The sequence below is a fragment of the Lissotriton vulgaris genome, chromosome 6 (assembly GCF_964263255.1).
Source record: "Lissotriton vulgaris chromosome 6, aLisVul1.2, whole genome shotgun sequence".
Classification (NCBI taxonomy): domain Eukaryota; kingdom Metazoa; phylum Chordata; class Amphibia; order Caudata; family Salamandridae; genus Lissotriton; species Lissotriton vulgaris.
In genome coordinates this window covers 590750716-590771574 of record NC_141694.1, presented here as the reverse complement: position 1 = coordinate 590771574, position 20859 = coordinate 590750716, and the positions used below count along the sequence as shown (strand labels likewise).

At 45.3% G+C, this 20859-nt stretch overlaps 1 protein-coding gene across 2 annotated transcripts in view; it reads right to left on the bottom strand.

Moving 5' to 3' along the window:
• Positions 1-12376: 12376 nt before the first annotated feature.
• The window catches only part of ZNF292 (zinc finger protein 292), a 635852-nt gene continuing 627369 nt past the window's right edge, over positions 12377-20859 (bottom strand). For both annotated transcript variants that reach the window (XM_086926593.1, XM_086926594.1), the window contains one exon: positions 12377-20115. In XM_086926593.1, the coding sequence (XP_086782719.1) occupies positions 13021-20115 (7095 nt within the window). In that variant the 3' untranslated portion in view covers positions 12377-13020. The remainder of the gene's footprint in view (positions 20116-20859) is intronic.

Here is a 20859-nt window from a genome sequence, read left to right as displayed (position 1 = left end):
GCTGATTTGTTCCTGTATTCTTTGAGCCCCCTCTATAGGTGGATCTACGAAAGGAACCTCTTTGTGTTGGCTGTTGCAATGCTCCCATTGACTTAGCCGTTTCTGTATCTTTTTTCTTTTTCTCTAAGGTCTCATCTGTGCTTGAACCAAACAGAGTCTTTTGATCAAATGGCTTGTTCAGTAGTGCCGTTTGTACTTCCTGTTTGAATCCTGAGATTCTAAGCCATGCATGTCTCCTCAACATTACACTGGTGTTTATGGATCTTGCTGCAGTGTCTGCTGCGTCTAGGGCGCACTTAATGGAAGTATTAGTTATTATTTTACCTTCCTGTATTAACTGATCTGCCTTTTTCTGATGTTCCTTGGGGAGATGTGTGATGAGTTTTTCTAATTCATCATAATGTGCCCTGTCATAACGTGAGAGTAATGCTTGTGTATTGGCTATACGCCAGCTATTTGCCGCCTGTGATGCTACTCTTTTGCCTGATGCATCTATTAATTTTGACTCTTTATCAGGTGGAGGAGCCTCTCCTGTAGATAATGAGTTTGCTCTTTTACGAGCGTTTGAGACCACCAGCGAGTCCAGGGGTACATGTCCTTTAATAAAGATTGGATCCTTTGGAGCTGCCTTATATTTTTTATCAATTCTTGGGTTTAACACCCTAGCCCTCACTGGGTCTTTGAATATTTCTTCTGTGTGACTGAGAAGACCCTTCAACATAGGAAGGGTACCTGATGTTCTTTGTGCATTAGGTAGCGTCTCTAACAGGAAATCCTCTATTTGGGGTTCTGTATGTATATCTACCTTATGATATTTTGCTGCCCTATTAATGAGCTGCGCAAACCCTGTGTTATCATCAGGTGGTGAAGGCTTTGAGGGATATAACTCTGGGTCATTGTCTTCATCTGACCCTACGTCATAATTTTCCCATGGGTCCTCCTCATCTGGGATGGTTTCGTCATCCCCTTGAGGTTCTCCCTCCCCTAGATCACTGTCTACATCAGACTGAGGTGTAGATGGTCTTGGTGTGGAAGGTGTAGGAATATTTGGCGTAGTGTGAGGAATAGGAGAAGAGGGTGTGACTTTATGTCTAGGAGAAGTAGGAGGAGTTTTATTTGTCCCCAGTGTTCTCTTTTTTGAAGGAAGAGATTTATCTTCTGTCTGTTCATTCTTTCTCTTCTTCGTCACAACTTTGCCAGTTTGCGGATCGATAAACAAGATCTTTTGTTTGGGATCTGTCTGTTGCTCCTGAATCGGTACCGAAGGCCCTGGTTCCGAAAGGTGCTTGTTTTCGATCGTCAGTGTTCGGTGCTTTCTGCACCGAGTGTCTACTCGATTCCGACTTCCTGGGTATCGAGTGAATCTTGGACGACGAACCATGTTTATGTTTCGACATGGAATGTTTCGGTACCGAGCTTTCCCTTGTATGTAGCCTCGGTGTCGAAGTCGATGTCGCCTTTTTCTCGGATCCGACATGGTGGGAGTCGGAGTGTTTCGGTTTCAGTTTCGGTTTCGTTGCCGGGCCCGAGGGCGGGGCGTCGGAAACTTTTTTCTGCGGTTTGACCGGGCTCGAAGGCGGGGTTGTTACCGCACGGGGTCGGTTTTTCGGTAAGGGGACGTCGTCACTCACGGTTTGTTGCTCGTTGAGTTCTTCAACCTCCGACTGGTCCCCTTCCGACCCCGACTGATCCTCTTCTTCATCCATTAGCTCGTCTCCGAACAGCTCCGGGATCGCCTCCGACTGCATTCTTGAAACCTCGTGTCTTCGAGCTCGACGATTTCTAATCGTTAGCTTGGAGGAGAATGCTGCGCAGGCTTCGCAGTCCCTGGATTCGTGTTCAGGCGATAGACAGAGGTTGCACACCTCGTGTAGGTCCTTGTGTGGGAACTTAGCACCACACGTTGGACATTTCTTGAATGGAGTCCTTTCCATGGACTCCGGGCTTGACTGCGTCGAGAAAGTTCTCCTGTTCGTCGACGTAGGTCTAAGTTTTTTCTTCGATTTTGAATTTGCAACGCGTCGGAATGGAAATGAAACGCGTTCGATAACAATACCGTCGAATTGGAAAGGGAATACGCGCCGATTAATCACTTTTCTCTGAAGTTGATCTGGAGCGTCTCGATCCTCATCCGAACCCGATGGCGGAAAAAAACAATCTAAGGATGGAGCCGATGCCCATGCGCACTACCAACCAAGGGAGGAGTCACCAAGATACAAAAAGACTCTCCAAGAGAAAAACAAAGTGCAATCATCCGAGCCCAACACCAGATGGCGATCTATTCATAATGTACCATCTGCAGCCCATATGCCTCGAACATATCGTTACCGAAGGTAAGTAACTTGTTCATCTGAAAGAAACAGGTTAGTATTAGATTCCTTACCTTAGAATAGATACCCCAGCAATACCAACCCCGGTGGTGGGTCTGCGAACCAATACTTACACCAGAAAGTCCTGGAGGACGGAACGGCCAAAGAAGCCATCCCTCCGGACTAGACTGTCCAGGCAGTAGTTCCTCGCAAAGGTGTGCAGTGAGGCCCACGTAGCCGCCTGGCAAATGTCCTGCAGGGGGACTCCCCGACCCAGGGCAGTAGTAGCCGCCGTGGCCCGAGTGGAATGGGCCCTCAGTCCAACTGGAGGCTCCTTTCTAGCCAAGGAGTAGCACGCCTTGATGCATAAGACGACCCACCGAGAGATGGTCCGCTTATGCACCGCCCGTCCCTTCTTCGCACACACGTAACCAACAAAGAGTTGGTCATCCACCCGGAACTGGCGTGTGCGATCCATATAGAATGAAAGCGCACGTTTTGGGTCCAGACAATGGAGCCGGTCTTCATCCTTTGAGGGATGCGGAGGCGGAAAGAAGGAGGGCAAGATGATGGACTGCCCGATGTGGAAAGCAGAGACCACTTTGGGCAGGAAAGATGGTCTTGTACGCAACACCACCTTGTCCGGATGTACAGACAGGAAAGGAGGTTTGCAAGATAGAGCCTGGAGCTCACTCACTCTCCTGGCAGAGGTGATGGCAACCAGGAAAGCTGTCTTTAAAGTGAGAAGACGGAGAGGACAAGAATGAAGTGGCTCAAAGGGAGCGCACATAAGGAAAGTAAGAACTAGGTTCAAGTCCCACTGAGGCATCACAAAGGGAACAGGTGGAAACTTGTGTGTGATGCCCTTCAGAAAACGAGTGACAATAGGGGACTTTAACACGGAAGGTTGATCAGGCAGCCTTAGAAAGGACGAAAGGGCAGAAAGGTAGCCCTTGAGAGTGCCCAGAGTAGAGCCCTGCTGGGCAAGAGAAAGAAGCAAGAGAAGAACCTCAGAAAGAGGGCCAGAAAGAGGATCCACAGCCTTTGCTGTGCACCATGCCACAAATCTGTTCCACCGGCAGGCGTATATCGACTTTGTGGAGGGACGCCTGGCTGCCAGAACAACATTACAGACTTCAGGAGGCAAGTCAAATAGCCTCAACTGTCGCCGCTCAATCTCCAAGCATGGAGGTGGAGACTGGACAGGTTCGGGTGGAGGACCGTCCCCTGCTGCTGGGACAGAAGGTCCTCCTGAAGAGGCAGACGGATCGGGGGACCGAATGACATATTGAGTAGCTCGGGATACCAGTACCTTCGAGCCCAGTCCGGAGCCACAAGGATGACTTGGGCCTGGTCGCGCTTGATTTTCTTCAGCACTCTGGGCAGAAGTGGTATAGGCGGAAAGGCGTATAACAGACCGCAACTCCACTCGCGACGAAATGCGTTGCCGAGCGAGTGCTGCCTTGGAAACTCCAATGCGCAGAACCGAAGACATTGCGCGTTCTCTTCGGTGGCGAAGAGATCTAACCAAGGCTCTTCCCACTGCAGAAAGATGCCTTGCGCCACGTCCGAATTCAGACGCCATTCGTGATCCATCGAGCACCGTCGGCTGAGTTCGTCCGCCCTGGCGTTCAGAGAACCTGCCAGGTGGTGAACCACCAGGGTCACGCCCTGATGTTCTAGCCACTGCCAGAGGCGCAGAGCCTCCTGACAGAGGGTTCAGGACCCCACACCGCCCTGTTTGTTGCAGTACCACATGGCGGTGGTGTTGTCCGTGAACACCTGCACTGCACTCCCTCGGACAGAGGGGAGGAATGCCTTCAGTGCCAGACGAATTGCCCGCAGCTCAAGATGGTTTATATGGAGCCGGGACTCCGCCGGAGACCAGAGGCCTCTGATCTCCGCCTCTATCATGTGGCCTCCCCAGCCCAGGAGGGACGCGTCCATCACAACCACGTGCTCCGGTTGGGGAAGGAAGAGGGATCTGCCGTTGACCCAATCGCGGTCCGTGAGCCACCACTGCAGTTGTCTCGCAGTGCCCTCCGAGATCAGGACATGGTCGTACAGGTTGCCCTGATGCTGGGCCCACAAACTTCAGGTCCCATTGCCGAGCCCGCATCCGCCATCGGGCGTGATGCACCAGAAGGATGCAGGAAGCCATCAGCCCCAGAAGCCGCAGCGTCAACCTGACCGAAACCCGGGATAAAGGCTGAAAGATCGGAATCAGAGCCTGAATATCCCGGACTCGCTGCTCGGGAGGATAGACCCGAAACTGCGCCGAGTCGAGAACAGCTCCGATGAAGAGGAGCTTTTGGGAGGGGGACAGGTGTGATTTCGGCACGTTGATGGAGAACCCCAGCTGGTGCAGGAGATCCACCGTCATCTGGAGTTGGCGGACGACTGTCTGGGGCGAGCCCGCCTTCCACAACCAGTCGTCGAGGTAGGGGAAGACTGAAACCCCTAACCTGCGCAGATGAGCTGCGACCACCGCCATCACTTTCGTGAACACCCGTGGGGCACTGGTAAGGTCAAAGGGGAGCACGGTGAACTGAAAGTGCTCGTGGCCTACCGTGAACCGGAGGTAATGCCGGTGGGCCGGCAGGAAGGGGATGTGAAAGTAAGCGTCCTGAAGTCCAACGCCACCATCCAGTCTTGCGGGTCTAGGGCAGCCAAGACCTGAGCCAAAGTCAACATCATGAACTTCTCCTTCCGGAGGAAGACGTTGACGTTCCGTAGGTCCAAGATAGGGAGTAGGCCCCCTTTGCCCTTCTTGGGTACCAGAAAGTAGCAGGAGTAACAACAACACCCTACTTCTGGCCCAGGAACGCGCTCGATGGCCCCCTTGGCCAAGAGGGCCGTAACTTCCTCCTGCAGAAGTCACAAGTGGTCCCCCGACACGCGGTGGTACTGCAGTGTCATGGCTGTAGGGGTCGTCTCGAAGGGGAGGGAGTGGCCCCTCCGGACGATTTGCAGCACCCACCTGTCCGATGTGACGGTGCGCCAGTGGGAGAGGTAATGGCGAACCCTGCCCCCCCACGGGCGTCACATGGGCCTGAAAACTCAGACTAGGAAGGTTTTGAGGCAGATGCTGCGGGAGCGCGTGCGGACTGGCCTCGCCGTTGTCCCCGACCGCCTCCCAGGCGGATTCCACGGCCGCCACCGCACTGAAGATTCTGTTGAGACAGCGTGTGGCTGGTGGCACGTGTTGGGGCGCCCCTTCCTTGGCAATGAAAGGAGCGATAGGCACCCGACTGCTGGCGCGGAGCAGAGAGGCCCAAGGACTTGGCCGTAGCCCTGGGGTCCTTAAAGCGCTCAAGCCCGTGGTCTGCCTGGTGGCTAAACAGGCGACGGCCATTGAAAGGCATGTCCAGAAGAGTAGCCTGGACATCAGCCGAAAAATTGGCGCACCTCAACCAGGCGTGGCGTTGAACCGTCACTGTCATAGCCATCGCTCTGCCCAGTGTATCGGTGGTATCCAGTCCGCACCGGATAAAGTACCGTGCCGCATCTCGACCCTCCACTAGGGCTTGGGCGAGTTTAGCCCTGACCTCCTCAGGGCATTGTGGCAGCACGTCCGCAACCGTGTCCCACAGGGTGTGGGTGTAGCGGCCCAAGAGGCATGCGGTATTGACTGACCGCAGTCCCAAACTCAGGGACGAGAACACCTTCTTACCGAACTGCTCAAACCTCTTGGATTCCCTGTCGGGAGGAGCCGAAGGGAATGCGGTCTGGGAGTTGGAGGCCTGGATAGCCATGCTCTCAGTGGTGGGGTGGGTCGACAGGAAGCAAGGGTCACCCGGAGCCGGGCGGTAGCGTCTGGCCACAGGCTGTCCTGAGGCGGGCTTGGACCAAGTGCCCAGCAGAACGTCACATAAGGCCTCATTGAACGGCAGCAGAGGCTCGACCGAGCTTGCCTGCGGTTTGAGGACCTCGGTGAGGAGATTAGTCCTCATGGCCGCTGAGGGGAGCGTAAGGTTCAAGGCTTCCGCCGCCCGCATCAACACTACACTGTACACTACCCCCTCCTCCGTAGCCACGGTAGGAGGGGAGACAAAACCAGAGTCTGGAGAGAGATCCAGTCACTGGCTTCCCCAAGCTCCACTGTCCAGTCCGCTTGGTCCTGACACTCCCGTGTCAGAGGGTCCTCAGACCCTTCCCAGTCCTCGTCGTCACCCAATTCCTGGTAGCCAGAATCAACAATCTGGGCCCGTTCATTAAAGTGGAATGTACCTACTGCCGTCTCATACGTCTCCCAACGGGGCCGTGTCGACGGCTGAACAGGAGCGACAGAAGGACTGAGGCCGGCGTCGACCGAAGTCGGCGCCGGTGGTGACACCCTCGGGGACGGTGCCGGCGAGGTCGTATGGTTGACTGGCGTCGATCCGTATCCGGATCCGTTCGGGGCCTGCGGCGCCAGGACCGGAGTCGCCAGCGGGGCCGAAGCCGCCGACGGCGTCGGTGCCGGAGCACCCGACCCGCTAGGCCCCGGAGCCGGGCCCACTGGGCCCGAAGGCGCCGTGGGGCCCGGTGGAGAAGAGAGCGACCTCATGGCCATGAGGTACTGCTCGATCTCCTCTCGCGTCGCATCGTGCTCAGGGACCCGTAGGTATAGGGCAGGATGCGGCGCTTGCGACTTCGGCGTGCCACCCAAAACCCCGGCCGCGTCGGGCGAGCGTCTGGGGCGGTCGGAGGAGCGATGACGCCGCTACGACCTCTCATGCCTCTTACCAGAGGAGGAACCAGAAGACCGATGTCGACTTCCGGAGCTGCGAGAGATCCAACCAAGCGACCGGTCCCTCGACCTCCCGTGGGACCGGGACCGGGACCTCGAACGGCGCGGGCCGACTGCCGGAGCTCGAGCCGCTTGCGGGACTGCTCCCGCCTAGCCTTAGACGTCAGGGTTCAGCAGTTGGAGCAGGATCGGTCGTCGTGGTCGAGGCCTAGACACTGCAGACACTGGCGATGGGGGTCGGTATTCGACATCAGTCGACTACACTTCGAGCAGGGTTTGAACCCGGCATTCCTACCGGCACCTGATGAGTGGAAAGAGGATCAAAAATGATCAAAAAAGTTTTAGTCAAAAAGTGACTAAGGGGTAGAGCTTCTCCGGATCTGCGCTAGCTGGCGCGGAAAAAAGAAGAACTGACGTCAGCGCGCATGGGCGGCGTCCAAGTACTCCGACGAAGTCATTCCGGCGCTGACGACGCAGACGGACGCGGAGCCGGAGACGACGCCCAACGATGCGCAGGGGTATTGCTACGCAAAAATTTCCGGATCCAGTCCGACGCCTGGGGATATTCTAAGGTAAGGAATCTAATACTTACCTGTTTCTTTCAGATCCTGTTTTTCCAAACCTCCTGCAAATGCATGTGACAACATTCCTGTCTTGTAGCCCTGCGCAAAGTGGCAAACGTTTTAGCAAAACAATAGCATCCTTGGTGTGACTGTACCAAAATTCCACAACTGACCCCGATTGCTCCCCGTCCCTCCCCACCCACGTCCCCAACTCCCCCCATCCCAATCCCTCTCCCTGCTCTGCGGGTTTAAAACTACCCACATCCCCAATTAGCAGAGTGCCTTTCGCCCCATACTCCCCCCCCGGAAAAGGAAGAAACTAAAACTCTAGTTAACCTGTCTTCCCTTCCTAGTGGAACTGTCGCCGGGAGCGTGCACTGGCCCCGGCCCCACCCGCCGCCCGAGTCCCCTCCCCCCCCCCCCAACATAACAGGCGTGTAAAATGTCTACTAGTCCTGCAGATTAGTTCGCCTAACGGCTATCTCTTTTAAGTGCACAGTTGCTTATTTTTCTGTGGAGACGACATTGTGCTCCAACCTTACATTTAGAGAATACCCCCACCGACTTGTTCGTAACGCAATGAAGAGGGCATGGTACTTCCCACGTAAGGCCCTTCTAGAGCCCAAAGCAAAAACACACAGATGGCTTGGTATGTGTGACCACCTTTTCCCCAGTGTCCTATGCTATTCACAAAAAATCCGCCTACGCATCTCCCAACATCGAAGCAGGATTAGATGTAAAACAGCAAATGCACCACAGGTGGAACATTTTTAACAAAATGGACACTCAGAAAACGAAATTCGTTGGACTAATATCACAGTGGTAAAATTGCCACCAAGAGGTGGAGACATTGCCAGAGTATTGAACAAAGAGGAATTTAAGTGGATTGTGAAAACTGACAGCTTAAACACAGGATTGAATCGCCTCGAAGACTCACCAGTTCTGATATGTTTCTTCTGTACTGATTGATTAGCTGCAAATAACTGTATTGTCTTTTTAATCCCAATCACTTGGAAATGGGTTGTAAATTATTGTCTGTCACTACATAAACCATCACCTTGACTTAGCACTACCCAAGATGGCCCCCACTTTCACTCCCCGAATAGTCCCTTTATCACACTGATATAGCCCCTTCTCGCTTCTCACTGCACCCACCTGACTACAAGGGCAAATGGAAATACATGCCCCGCCCTTTAAGAAACACCTCCCGATTGGGAGTGCAATCATCACAGATCCTGCGATTGAGCCTTGACGAACTAAGAGACTGGTAAGAATTCTCAGTATACGGCTCGCCTTAGCCGTTAAATTCTCAAAATGGTGTTGACCCTCTTGCCCCTTTCTCCCCAGGCCACTGCGCCGGCTCATCTAATCTCGAGTGAAGACACAAGATTACTCGAAACCAATGGTGAGTTGATCTACAACCCATACACGGTTGACACAATCCGCATACTGCACACTAACGCTATCGCTTCCTTCCCCTAAGTGCAGCCCCATGTGCGCCCCCAATCATCTCCTCCGGCCATCCAGACAGAACCTACAGACACCTTGATTAACCTCCAGTCAAGCCGCCCCGCCCCTCCCGGTAAGCCGTAACTCACAAACTGGCTGTTATGCCTGTTTTGGATAACTTGAGGGACGTGGCTGATTCCACTAGGGCGTACCACCGCTCCCAACAGCCCCACTACACTAGTAGTTATTAATGCATGTTCGCTGTCGACCATAACCGCCACACACCACGCTTCACACGCACCACCCTTTCCTTCGTTATTTAAATTGTTTTATTGCAAAACTGACGTGTAGGTTACCAGTCTCTCGCTTATATTCTCTAGTGGTCATATATTGCTCCAATTGCTGCCTAGATAGACTCCTGTAATATGGTTTTATGGAAATTAATTCATGCACTCTGCAAACCGTCACCGCTACAAGCTTTGCTTCCACACGGGCCATGGGTTATAACACCAACTGTTCCTTCGTGATGCGCTCTATTTTTGAATGTATTGCTGGACGGCAACTGACGATGCTTGGTAATTAACTCTTGCCCACTGTGCTCTTGTGTGCAGACGATCGTAATATGTTCTCAATCCCGGCATGACACGTCGCCACCTTACAAACCTAATATTGATGAAGATGTATGTTAATTAACTCTCACCAACTATCCGCTTGTTAATAGACTATCGTAATAGGTTTTCAATCCCAGCATGTCACCTCCTTCCATTAGACACGTCGCCGCCTTAAACTATTAACGCACTCATGATGTAATGAATACCGCCCACCATAGACACGTTACTGTGAGCATAATCCTGTCTCCCCACCCCTTAATCCATGCACTCCGGAATTATGCGAATAATTCACCCACCCAATACCAAGTGCACACAATGCAAGTCAGAGCAGATGAGTCACTTTTAATAACCCTTGATTCATGTGTTCTTAGTCTTCAGGCTTTCAATGATGCCATATCCGATCATGTTCACCAGCACTGTAATCAGCCGAAATTGCAATATGCCACATGGGCCCTCCTTTGGAGTTGCACGCAGGAGTGTCACCCATATGCCTTGTCCCTCGCTACACCTTCTATAATACCTGCATTTTTTGTATTTTTCTTCCCCTTCCTTCCCATGGCAATTGAGGCTTTCAAGTATTAGGCATAATATCCATGTCCTGATGGTGATCCGCGAATTATAAGTCTGATCGAAACGCCGTCGACAATTGAAACGCCTTCTACAATTTAACCCTGTGTGCACTAAATTGTAAAGGTGTCTAATGCGATTTGTTGCCTTTTGATATTGTTTACTCAGCAATCACAACAAACCGTGGAGCTTTGCCTAAAGCCCTTTGTATGTCGTTTTCCTGTTTGTATTTGTTTTTCATGTGTTAAGTAGGTCACAGGCGTGTGTCCCACTTCTTGTATTGTTAAAAAAAAAAAATTCTATTACCAAAAGTAAATAGCAGACCTCTGTCCGGCTGGACATGTCATCCCAATATAGTTACGACAGTCTATATTTATTGTTCCTTATAATCTCCCTTCTCCCGGGACCACTGTTGCTTATAAACAAGTAAGGAGTTGAGCATGGTGGTGGAAATAACTGCACACCAACCAAGGCTGCACCAAACATTTGGAAAGATATGAGGCTTGTGCAATAATCATTAGAGGATTTGTCTTATGACTGAGTATGGTGATGGTAACTGGGAGGACCTTTGCTAATGAAGTAAAAGCTAGTCAGATGTATGAGCTTGGTTCTGTAATGCCATTCGTATTCTATGTGTAATGCAGCTTTTGTCCCCATTGATCATTCAAGAGATTTTAGATGAACGTCATATTGGATGATATCACGTCATCCAATATCTTAGGAGCGCTTCTGTATTCACAGTGCAAAAACGTTTTTAAAAGGCTTCCTTTTCTACCTCTCAGTGTCTGGATACATTTTGCTTTGACTACTATTCCTGAACATAACATGCAACTGGACATTCAACTATAACATGAAAACGTAACATTTTGACGTGTAATGAAAAAAAGTGTTAAAATATCTGAAGGTAGTGACTTCTTACTATTGCAGGGGTTGAACTGGTGCAAGAGTATTATTTAACATGAACATGGATCACAAACTGTTTTCAATGGTAGTTGGCGACTGTAACCAAAACAGTCATTTCACCTACGTAACGAAATACCGGGTACAATGTCTACTGCTCACACACTAGACAGAACATGTCATGCACATCCAGGACTGACAACACATACAACAAAACACCACACATAAAAACCCTTCATATATCAAATATAAACCACACATGGCATCAGGTGGCTCACAGCAGCTCTCTCCTTCACTACAGGATATACAATAAACAATATAGAACACTGCAAACATCCAACAGAGTTCAGGTATGCCATATAGTTGGGTCATCACTGTGCTCACAAGAGCACTTTTTGCATCATAAACCAGCATCCAAATAGAGCATTAAATAGAAACATAGCACATCCAACAAAGTCTAGATATGCCACATAAGTTAACAAGAACACTGGTTACCATGAAATGGCAGGCAATGGACAAGTCTACTCACCTATATGATGTGGAAGCAATGTGGATGAAATGGACAAGTATTCAATACTGGTATCACAAGCCGAATTAAACCATTTTGTGATGGAATCCGCTCATTCTCTGAAAAATATTGGCAAGTGTATGTACTTCTTACGGCGCCATGAGACAAAGTATGCTATACCAATGCCTCAAAGGCAACAACAGATGCAATATCATCACCCTTTGAGACTAACCATACCATACTGGAGATTTAAGTGACGGGGGACACAATATCAGTTTTGAACATCATTTACGTATTGAAAATATGGAAGAACATTCTTAGAATGTGAAGAGTACTCAACATAATACTATTCAAAAGATCAAGCATCTCGCCACCTTTTATTTGAACATTCCAGTTGTAAATTTCTTTGCTCTCTGAGGCGTTTTCATAAAAATGTGTTTAAACCACCATCAGGTTCTTAACAAAACTATCTTTAAAACCCTAACAAGAGAACATGATTAAACCAATAAATGAATCAGATTTTATTTAAGGCAATACTGGGCTACTTCACAATGGGCAGCGTAAATGAAAATTACTCTACACTACCTTAAAATTCTTGAGCTCTGCCATACCAACCCTTATTCACCTGTTCACTGTTCTATACAAACTGAAATAAGTCTCCACAGTCTAACATGTTGTCAAATTGGGAATACTCTGTCAAAATCAATAATGGCAAATAAAGGTTCCAGACATTGGACAATTTTAGATGGAGATTACATAGTCATACGTAACAATACTGTATGCTTACTTTGTCTCCATGTTTAATAACTGTGCAGCTAGTATGAACTTACTTTAGACCAAAGTAATCGATCCTTAACCTTCACCTGCACATAAATGTGGTGCAAAACACAAAGGTGTGAGGTATCCACAAACATTATAATTTAAAAAGGATTCACACACAATTTTAAAACATCACTTAAATACAAAATAAAATTGAGAATATAAATGTGTCATTTAATAGTTTACACTTAGACTGCTGGTGGCAGTAAATGATTTACAATAATAAATATATACAAAAAATGTATCTACAAATAAAGAGTATTGTTATACATGAGTAGTGACCTGGTGAAATATACCAATCACAGACAATGCACAAAGATTTAGTTTGCAGAAAGGACAATCCATTGATAGAAATATTTTGAGGATTTTATCAATTATTTACAAAACTCAAACAATGATTCTGTCCCTCAAGTCCCATAGGGATAAAAGAAATACAACTTTACATGACTAGGGTCATGATTACTTTGCCTGGTTAAATCACTCCAACAAAATAAAGCCTCAATTACTAGCATGCTTGATGGCTTCCTAGTCAAAATCAAAAATGTATTCAATGTTTAACACCTTAGTTGGCTACATCGAAATTTCTCTCAATATAACAACTTTGTTCACTTGTTAATATTTCATCATCACAATGCATGTCAACCTTTTTAAGAACAACAGTAGGTCTCATTTCCTGAAGCTGCTTGAATGCCAGTTCAATGCAATTGTTCAGTCTCTCATCTAAAAAAAACAGTACGGTTCCGATACACTGAAGTTGAGAAGGATTGGCAAATTGTATAAGGTTTTCACAGTCAGTAATTGGGTATGTGTGGCAGTCTATCAGAGAAGTCTTTTTTCTAGCAAATGCCTCGCTGCCTTCCTCCTCACTAGCAGCCTCTCCACTACCATCCTCCTCGCTGGCAGCCTCCTGACTAGATTTAAGTAGATTCAGACACAAATCTTTCTTAAATCCTGTGCAATCCCGCTTGGTTTTCTTCTTTTCCTTAACAGCAGACTCTTCTAGGAACTTTAAGAAAGACATTTCAAAGCCCATAGGTTTAAATGAACTCAAGTCAAATACTGGTAGTGGCTCATCAGCAGTTTCAGAGGAAATAGTTTCCTCACCACTTTGTATGCTCTTTATCTCAGCTACCAATGTCTCTTCCAACTTTTCAATTTTACGTTTTTTATTTTGGGGCGCAAGCTTTTGCCTATGCACTCGCTTCAAAATGTTGTTTGATCCTTGCTTTTCAGGTTGAGAACATGCTTTTTTAATCTCTCTATTTTTAATTGAAGATGTTCTTGCTTGGTTCTCAACAGTATCCTTGTCCTCATTAACTAGTTTTATATAAAGCAATTCTGCAAGTTCGTCTATTTCATCCTTTTCGGTTTCACTTTGCTGCGATACGGACTCATCACTGCTCTCTGAAGACGACGCATCTGATCCTCGTAGTACTTTTCTTCTACGATGTGCAGCCTCGTCATCAGATGCAGAGGCTTTTATACGACAGACGGGTAGCTTCTTGCAGAGGATTAGCGTTGCTCTGTGGGTCAAAGTGAATGCTCTAGTTATTTTGTGACATTTGTAATGTCTAATTATATTGTGTTCACTTGTAACAATGGATGTGCATCCCTTTATCATGCATGGATACTGTTTAGGCAGAGTATCGGAACACTCTGCCAAGGCATCATATTTGGTTTTTAGAAATAAAAACTTTTTGCCATATTTTAGAGGAGATACAGGCAAGTTTTTATTAATCTCAGCCATATCTTTTTCAGACTCAAGATTTTTCTTTCTCATGTGTTCATTTCCAGAACTGTCATACCTAAGTTCATGTGGCTTATATCTCATTGGTTTATCCTCATTTGCCTTACTTGAATTATTTTCCTCATCATCTTGCAAGAAACGCCTGGGTCTCATTAGATGTGCCTTATGCCTCTCATTATGCTTATTATAAATATGTCTTAAAAGATTAGATCGGGTGGCATAAATACGATCACAGCCCTCACAATCACACTTGTATATGCCATCTTCTCCACACTGTCTTATCTTAATTCCATGGTGACTCTCCAGGTGTGCAAGATAATTTGAACATGTTGTAAATGACGATATACACTGAGGCTGATCACACTTAAATGTACCAGTGTTTGTGACAGACATAACCTGCTCAATTTCTTCAGGGAACATTTCATGAAGCTTCATGTAATGCTGAATTAAGCTAGCAACTTCTTGAAAAATTCTAGCGCAATCAAATTCTTGGCACCTAAATTCTTTTACAGTTTGTGAGCTCTCAACATCATGTACATCTTTATAGGTTTCACTTTCGTCTTCTAGCTGTAAGCCAAATGTAGGTAAGTCTGAACTGTGCATGGCTTGATAATGAAGAATTAAGTTCTGCTGTATTGTAAAAGCGGCAAAACAGTCCTGGTGGACACAGCGGTAAGGTCGATAAGGACTATACTTAGCAGGAAGCGTTTCATCATTTTCAAGTCTCATCTTCTGTAACCTCTCCTCTCTTGCTTTCATTTGTTTCCTCATTTTCATACGCAGAGCTTCTTTTTTACGTTGTTCTTGCAAAAGGGAAGCAAGTTTAGGAAGATTTTCTTGTTTTCTAATTGTGAGCCCTACCCTGGATTCTTGATCATTGGAAATTTGTTCACACTGATTCAGATCAAATTCTTTCTTCAATGGTGTATGAACAACAAGAGGTGGAGGTTCAGTTTTCAGTTCAGTTTCTATTTTTACCGGTTTTCTTTTTTGCGAATCGCTCCGAGGGGGTGTAATCATACCTTCACTCAACGAAAGCTCGTACGGTCTTTTTAATCTTAATTTTTCCATTTCTTCAGTGGAAAAGTGATGCACAGATTGACAATGAGTTCGCAAGTTTGAGTTTCTTGTAAATGTTTTAGGACAATCCGGAATTACACATCTGAATGGAGCAAACTTTAAATGGTTCTTCTTTATATCCTTTAATACATCTTCAGTGTATTTATGGACCCTTCGATAGTGCTTAAAAAGTGCATCCTTTGACATTGCGCGGTAATCACAAGTATTCTCATGGCACACAAATGGTTTAACTGTTTCATCAAGTAATGTATTACAAATATCAGTTTCTGGAGATTGATGGCTACCACTTTTGCTTGCTAAAAAGGATATAGAAGCCAGAGGTAAAGAAATACCTGGAGGAGAGGATTCAGACGCATCAGATTCAAGACCATCTACTGTCAAATCATTTTCTAGCCTCAGGCCCTTCAAACGTTGTAAAATTTCCACAATTGTCTCATCTACATGTGTTTTTTCAAGGGGAGAGGGTTTTGTTGAGAAGCTGAAATCATCAATGCAATCCGGGATTTGGTTACTTTCTGAAGTTACAATTTTTGAAAAGTTATTTTCTAATAAGGAGTCACAATTTATAGTAAAATCCTGTTGTACTAAATTAGAGTTAATATGCTGAATGCTACTTCTCACTTCTAAATTACTATTTAAGGTAATATTAGTCTTCAAAACAGTGACTTTACCATCGGACGTATGACTGCTTAAGTTACTACAATCATATTTTTCAACTTTATTGCTTTGTGGCACTAAAGGTGGTACCTCGGAACTTGGTTTGACATTTTCAGTTCTAGTGTCTATACAGGTTTGACTGCGATCAGTATATTTTAATTTATCTGTCATGGATTTTATTAAATGAGCATCACAATTTGAAATTAAATTCTGTGGAAGATTTGCAGCAGGTTTATGTCCACTTTCTTTAACATCCTTGGCTAGATTACCCATTGCGGTTAACAAGTCACTTGCTATGAAATTCTGTGTCAGGTTTGTTTCGATAAATGGATCAACAGTTTTTTTTCTGTTATTAGAACCGCCATCATCTCTTGCATCCGTCTGGCTTGAAATGGTGTTAAGCGGACCACTTATGACTGAAACACGATAACTATTACTAGGAAGACATTGTGGTGTTACAACAGCATGTGAACATATTCCACCTTCATAATTATTTAACAAATCTGAAGGAAAAGTAGGACAATTGCTTTGTTCATTCTTAGAGTTCAGTATTTTACTTTTATCCACCATCAATGTAGTAGGATTGCATGAAGAGTCCAACAATGGAGAAAGACTGGAGCACGGTAGAACCATTGCATTTACAGTAGAATTGCTGAGCGCACAATTAGTAGCAGCCACTTGTGGAAGTGTTTCTGTGCTCTCTAAAGTACCCGGAATACCTGCAGTTTCCAAGGCTTGTTTTATAATTTCATTCTTCTCTTGCACACAGGCATTTAGGTTAGCTGCATTTGAATGGGTTAACAAATTCTGTAAATATGAAGAGTGACTTTCAACTGCAAGAGACGGAAGGTAGTTTTGATCCTTATAACAGGTTTCTGGGGTTAATATAGATGGATGGGACTGCAAATTTGAAGAAAGCATCATACTTGCTAGAAGTGATGCTTGACCACTGTTTAGGTGCGCTTCAGTAATCTCATTTTCTTCATTAATAGGTTTGCATGAGGAGCCTTTGGATAAGTGACCACCAAGAGAGCTTGGATTGCTGAAGACCCTAAAACACCTCCTACAAATGAATTTGCCATCTTGGATTATTGCAGGACACTTTGCTCGTGAACTATGCCTCCTTTCTTTTGTGTTTGGGCTTTGCCCATGACCATCTTTTTTCATGTCAGATGAAGGCAGGGAAGATTCTCCAAAGTTAAATTCACTATTAGTATCACCAGAGAACTCTTGTTTTGGAAAAATAGATTCTGTAGCTGACTCAGTGTTCGACAAAAGTGCATGATTTGCATTATTTCCAAGTTGTGAGAACACACGATTCGTCACATTAAGACTTAAGGAGGAAAAATTTGATATTGAACAGTCTTCTGCAGGCATTGGCAGGAAAGGGTCAGAGTCATTTTCAAATTTTAGAGGCAAGGCAGATTTAGACACGTCTTCAAACGGTGTATTTAAAAAGGCACCTGTGGCACCTTTATTAGGCTGGGCACCTTGATTCATGTTTTCTATGGCTGCTAACATAGGATTCACAAGGGTTTCTAAATGGGTTGGAAAAACGGGGGTTTGGACTGGGTGAAACTCATTGGAAAAGCTATGGTTTACATTACTGATTTTATTCTGTGGTGAAACCGCATTACTAGAACAGCTCGCTTTTGGGGACATGTTTAATAAAGCTTTAGCATTTGCAGAATTTCTTGATCTCTGCCTTTTTCTCTTCTTGCGTTCTTGTGTAAATGCAGGATACTGTTGAGGGTGTGTTGCTTTCATGTGTTTGCCGATGCTTTGTATAGAGTTGTAGATTCTAGTACATCCCTCAATTAAACAGGTGTATTTCTGAAGTGGAAGCTGTTTCAATACAGATGAAGTAACTAAAGGATTACTAATGGAGGACTGTGATGAAGCAAAAAAGCTGCCATTTGTTGTCTTTGAAGGCAAATTTAACAGATTAGCTGCTGCTTTTACACGATCTTCAAACTCAGAAAAAACAAAACTGGTTTCATACAGAGGTTGATTGTCAACCCCCAAGTGCACTACAGTGCCCATTTGTCTTTCAACAGTTTTCATTGCTAAATCTATTTTACTTGTGCCAGAATTTACTGAAACATTGAGCTCTTGTTGGGGCTGACTAAAGCATTCAACGTCTTTACTTTCTTGGAAAAGTGGAATGCTTGAATCATTGCAAGCATCTTTAACAGCAGTATATATCTGTGAAAGGAGTGTGTTACCAGTATCTATCATATTTACTGCTGCTGCCAACTTTCCCTGTGTCAAAATGATATCGCAAATTCCTTGGCTGAGGGGAGATTTTTTAATGTGACTTGAAACAATAGCTTCAGATTTTTCAAGTGCATCTACAGAGCACTGCCCCAGCATCTGCTCCGGTACATTTGTCTGTGGTGACATAACTTTACTTATTCCAACTGATTCAAGCAAACTGTTACTTATTTCTTTGGAAGGTTGTAAACTAACTGTACCTACAGAGGTATGTTCCAAGCGTTTCAGACAGGTGTTCTGTTCTTCAAAAGGTTCCATTTTGATAGGTTTTACATTGAGGAATCCACTTGCAGTACTGGCACTTGGAACACAGTTGGGGTTATAAACCTGCTCTGATTTTACAGGTAAATTAGTTGTACCTTTGGCCTCACTTAATGTCTGGTCATACAGCACAGATGTGTTTTTTTGGTCTTTCAAGGCATCTCCCTGCTTAAACTCGTGGCTATTTAGATGACTTTCTAGTTGACTCTCGGAATAGTAAACGTTGCCACAATCTTTGAATTTACAAGTAAAAGTATGGTAGTGTTTTGCCTCATGCTCATAAAGTGCACAAGCCTCCGAAAATATTCTTCCACATTTCGGAAACATACATTTTGCTTTGAAGTCCTTATGTTCCTTTCTGTGTGCCAACAACTGAGCATTTGAACTGAAGCTTGCTCCGCATTTCATCTGTATGCACATATATGGTTTGCTTCCACAGTGAATTTGCAAATGATCATTCAAATGAGTAACACTGACAAAATGTCTTCTGCAATAATGGCAAATCACCTTTTTACTTTGCATTTCAAGAAATTGTATTGCTTCTTCATTGTCTTTATGTGCTTTTACATGTACAATCAAGTTTTTATAGTGCTTAAATCCTTTTCTACAGACAAGTACAGGACAAGTGAATTCAGGTTCATTTGAAAGTTTCTGGAGAGTTAAGTTTGTTTCATCCTGCTTAAATTTGACACAATTGTCATCATCCGAGCCTTCATTGTCATCGAATGTAACAAAGTCTTCTGAATAAATACTATTTTTCTTTACCGATCGTTGGTCTGGTTTAAATAAAGAGTTCTGTTTTTCACTTGTAATGGCTACTTTCTGCGATCTTCCAAGCTTTCTCAAAGGCTTCATTTCATCAAGTCTCTCTTTGCTGGACTGTTTGACGTGTAGTGTCACATGAGGAACCAGTCTTTCTTTGTTATCAAATTTCTTTGCACATATTGGGCAGCTGTATACTCCATCAGTATGATGCTTTTGTGCATGTCTGATTATTCTGTGGCCAAGAAACTCTTTGTCACACAAAACACAGTACTGCATATAGGCTTGAAAATTTCTAAACCGAGCTGATACAAAGCCCTTCTCTCTCATTTTTTTTACTTCTCTTTTTTTCCGTTTCTCTTCTTCCATGTCTCGCAGAAGGACTGAAGAGGAGTATGAATTTGAAATTCCATTTGTTGAGCTTTCCTTGCTCTCTTCAAGAGAGTCCTCGAGTTTTTCATACACTTCACTATCATTGAGTTCATCTATAGAAGACACAATTGAGGCTTCCTCTCCCATTAATGCAAGACACTGACGCTTCAATGTTTTCCAATCCCAGAATTCAGGATCAAAAGGCCACCGAGTTTTCAAAACTAGCAACAGCTCACATCGCAATGAGTTTGGAACTGGAAGACTCTCTTCATCGTACTTCTGATCTGGCTGATTATACAGCATTTCAACAGCATAATATGCATCAACCGTTGGCTCAAGAAGAAATTCACTAAGCTGGCATGCACGCTTGACTTCTAAATCATCAGGTAGCAAACAGGAAATGGTCTTGCAGATGGATATTTTCACATTTGCATTTTCACCAGATTCCAACCTTAATGCTTTCACACACAGCTCAATGCAAGTTGAGAGTCCAGCACCTTCAGCCTGCAACAAAAAGAAAAACAATGATGAGATTTGAATATTATACAAAAAAATATGTATTACAATCACATAATAAAGGAAAGAAACAAACAATGGCCCTGGAGGAGATTTACATATAAGCTAGTCTGGTTAATACTATTAATTTTTTTAAAGCCTCACTAAAATACAATTTGCAAGCATCAAGAATGGAAAATGATACTTACTAGTATGCATCTGTTCTTGGCATGTAGAGCTGCAGATTCACACACTATGCATAGATCGCCATCTGATGTTGGGCCCAGATGTTTGCAGTTTGTTATTGTCTTGGAAAAGGTATTAGAAGTCACGAGATAGGCAACTCCTCCTTTGGACAATAGTGCGCATGGGCATCGACTCCATCTTCAGATTATTTTTTCGCCAATAAGGGAAATGATGGAGTTTTGTGAGAACAGAAAGATGTCCATGTCTAAATAAGATAATACTGGAACAGATAAAGGTAGCCGGGGAGGTGGGCAGGCATGAGTGAATCTGCAGCTCTACATGCCAAGAAGGATAAGTTACTTATCTGTAATCTGTAATCCTAGTTATCTTCCAGGGGTATCCTCATCAAAGTCATAAGCACTGAATATTCCCGCCCATGTGCGGGGACCCCAGAAATAATATAAAAATTGTATATGGAAATCACACATATACAGCTCCACATACATGTACATATATAATTTTTTCTCATACCAATGCAGCTCCTAATAGGAGGCTAAACAACGGAAT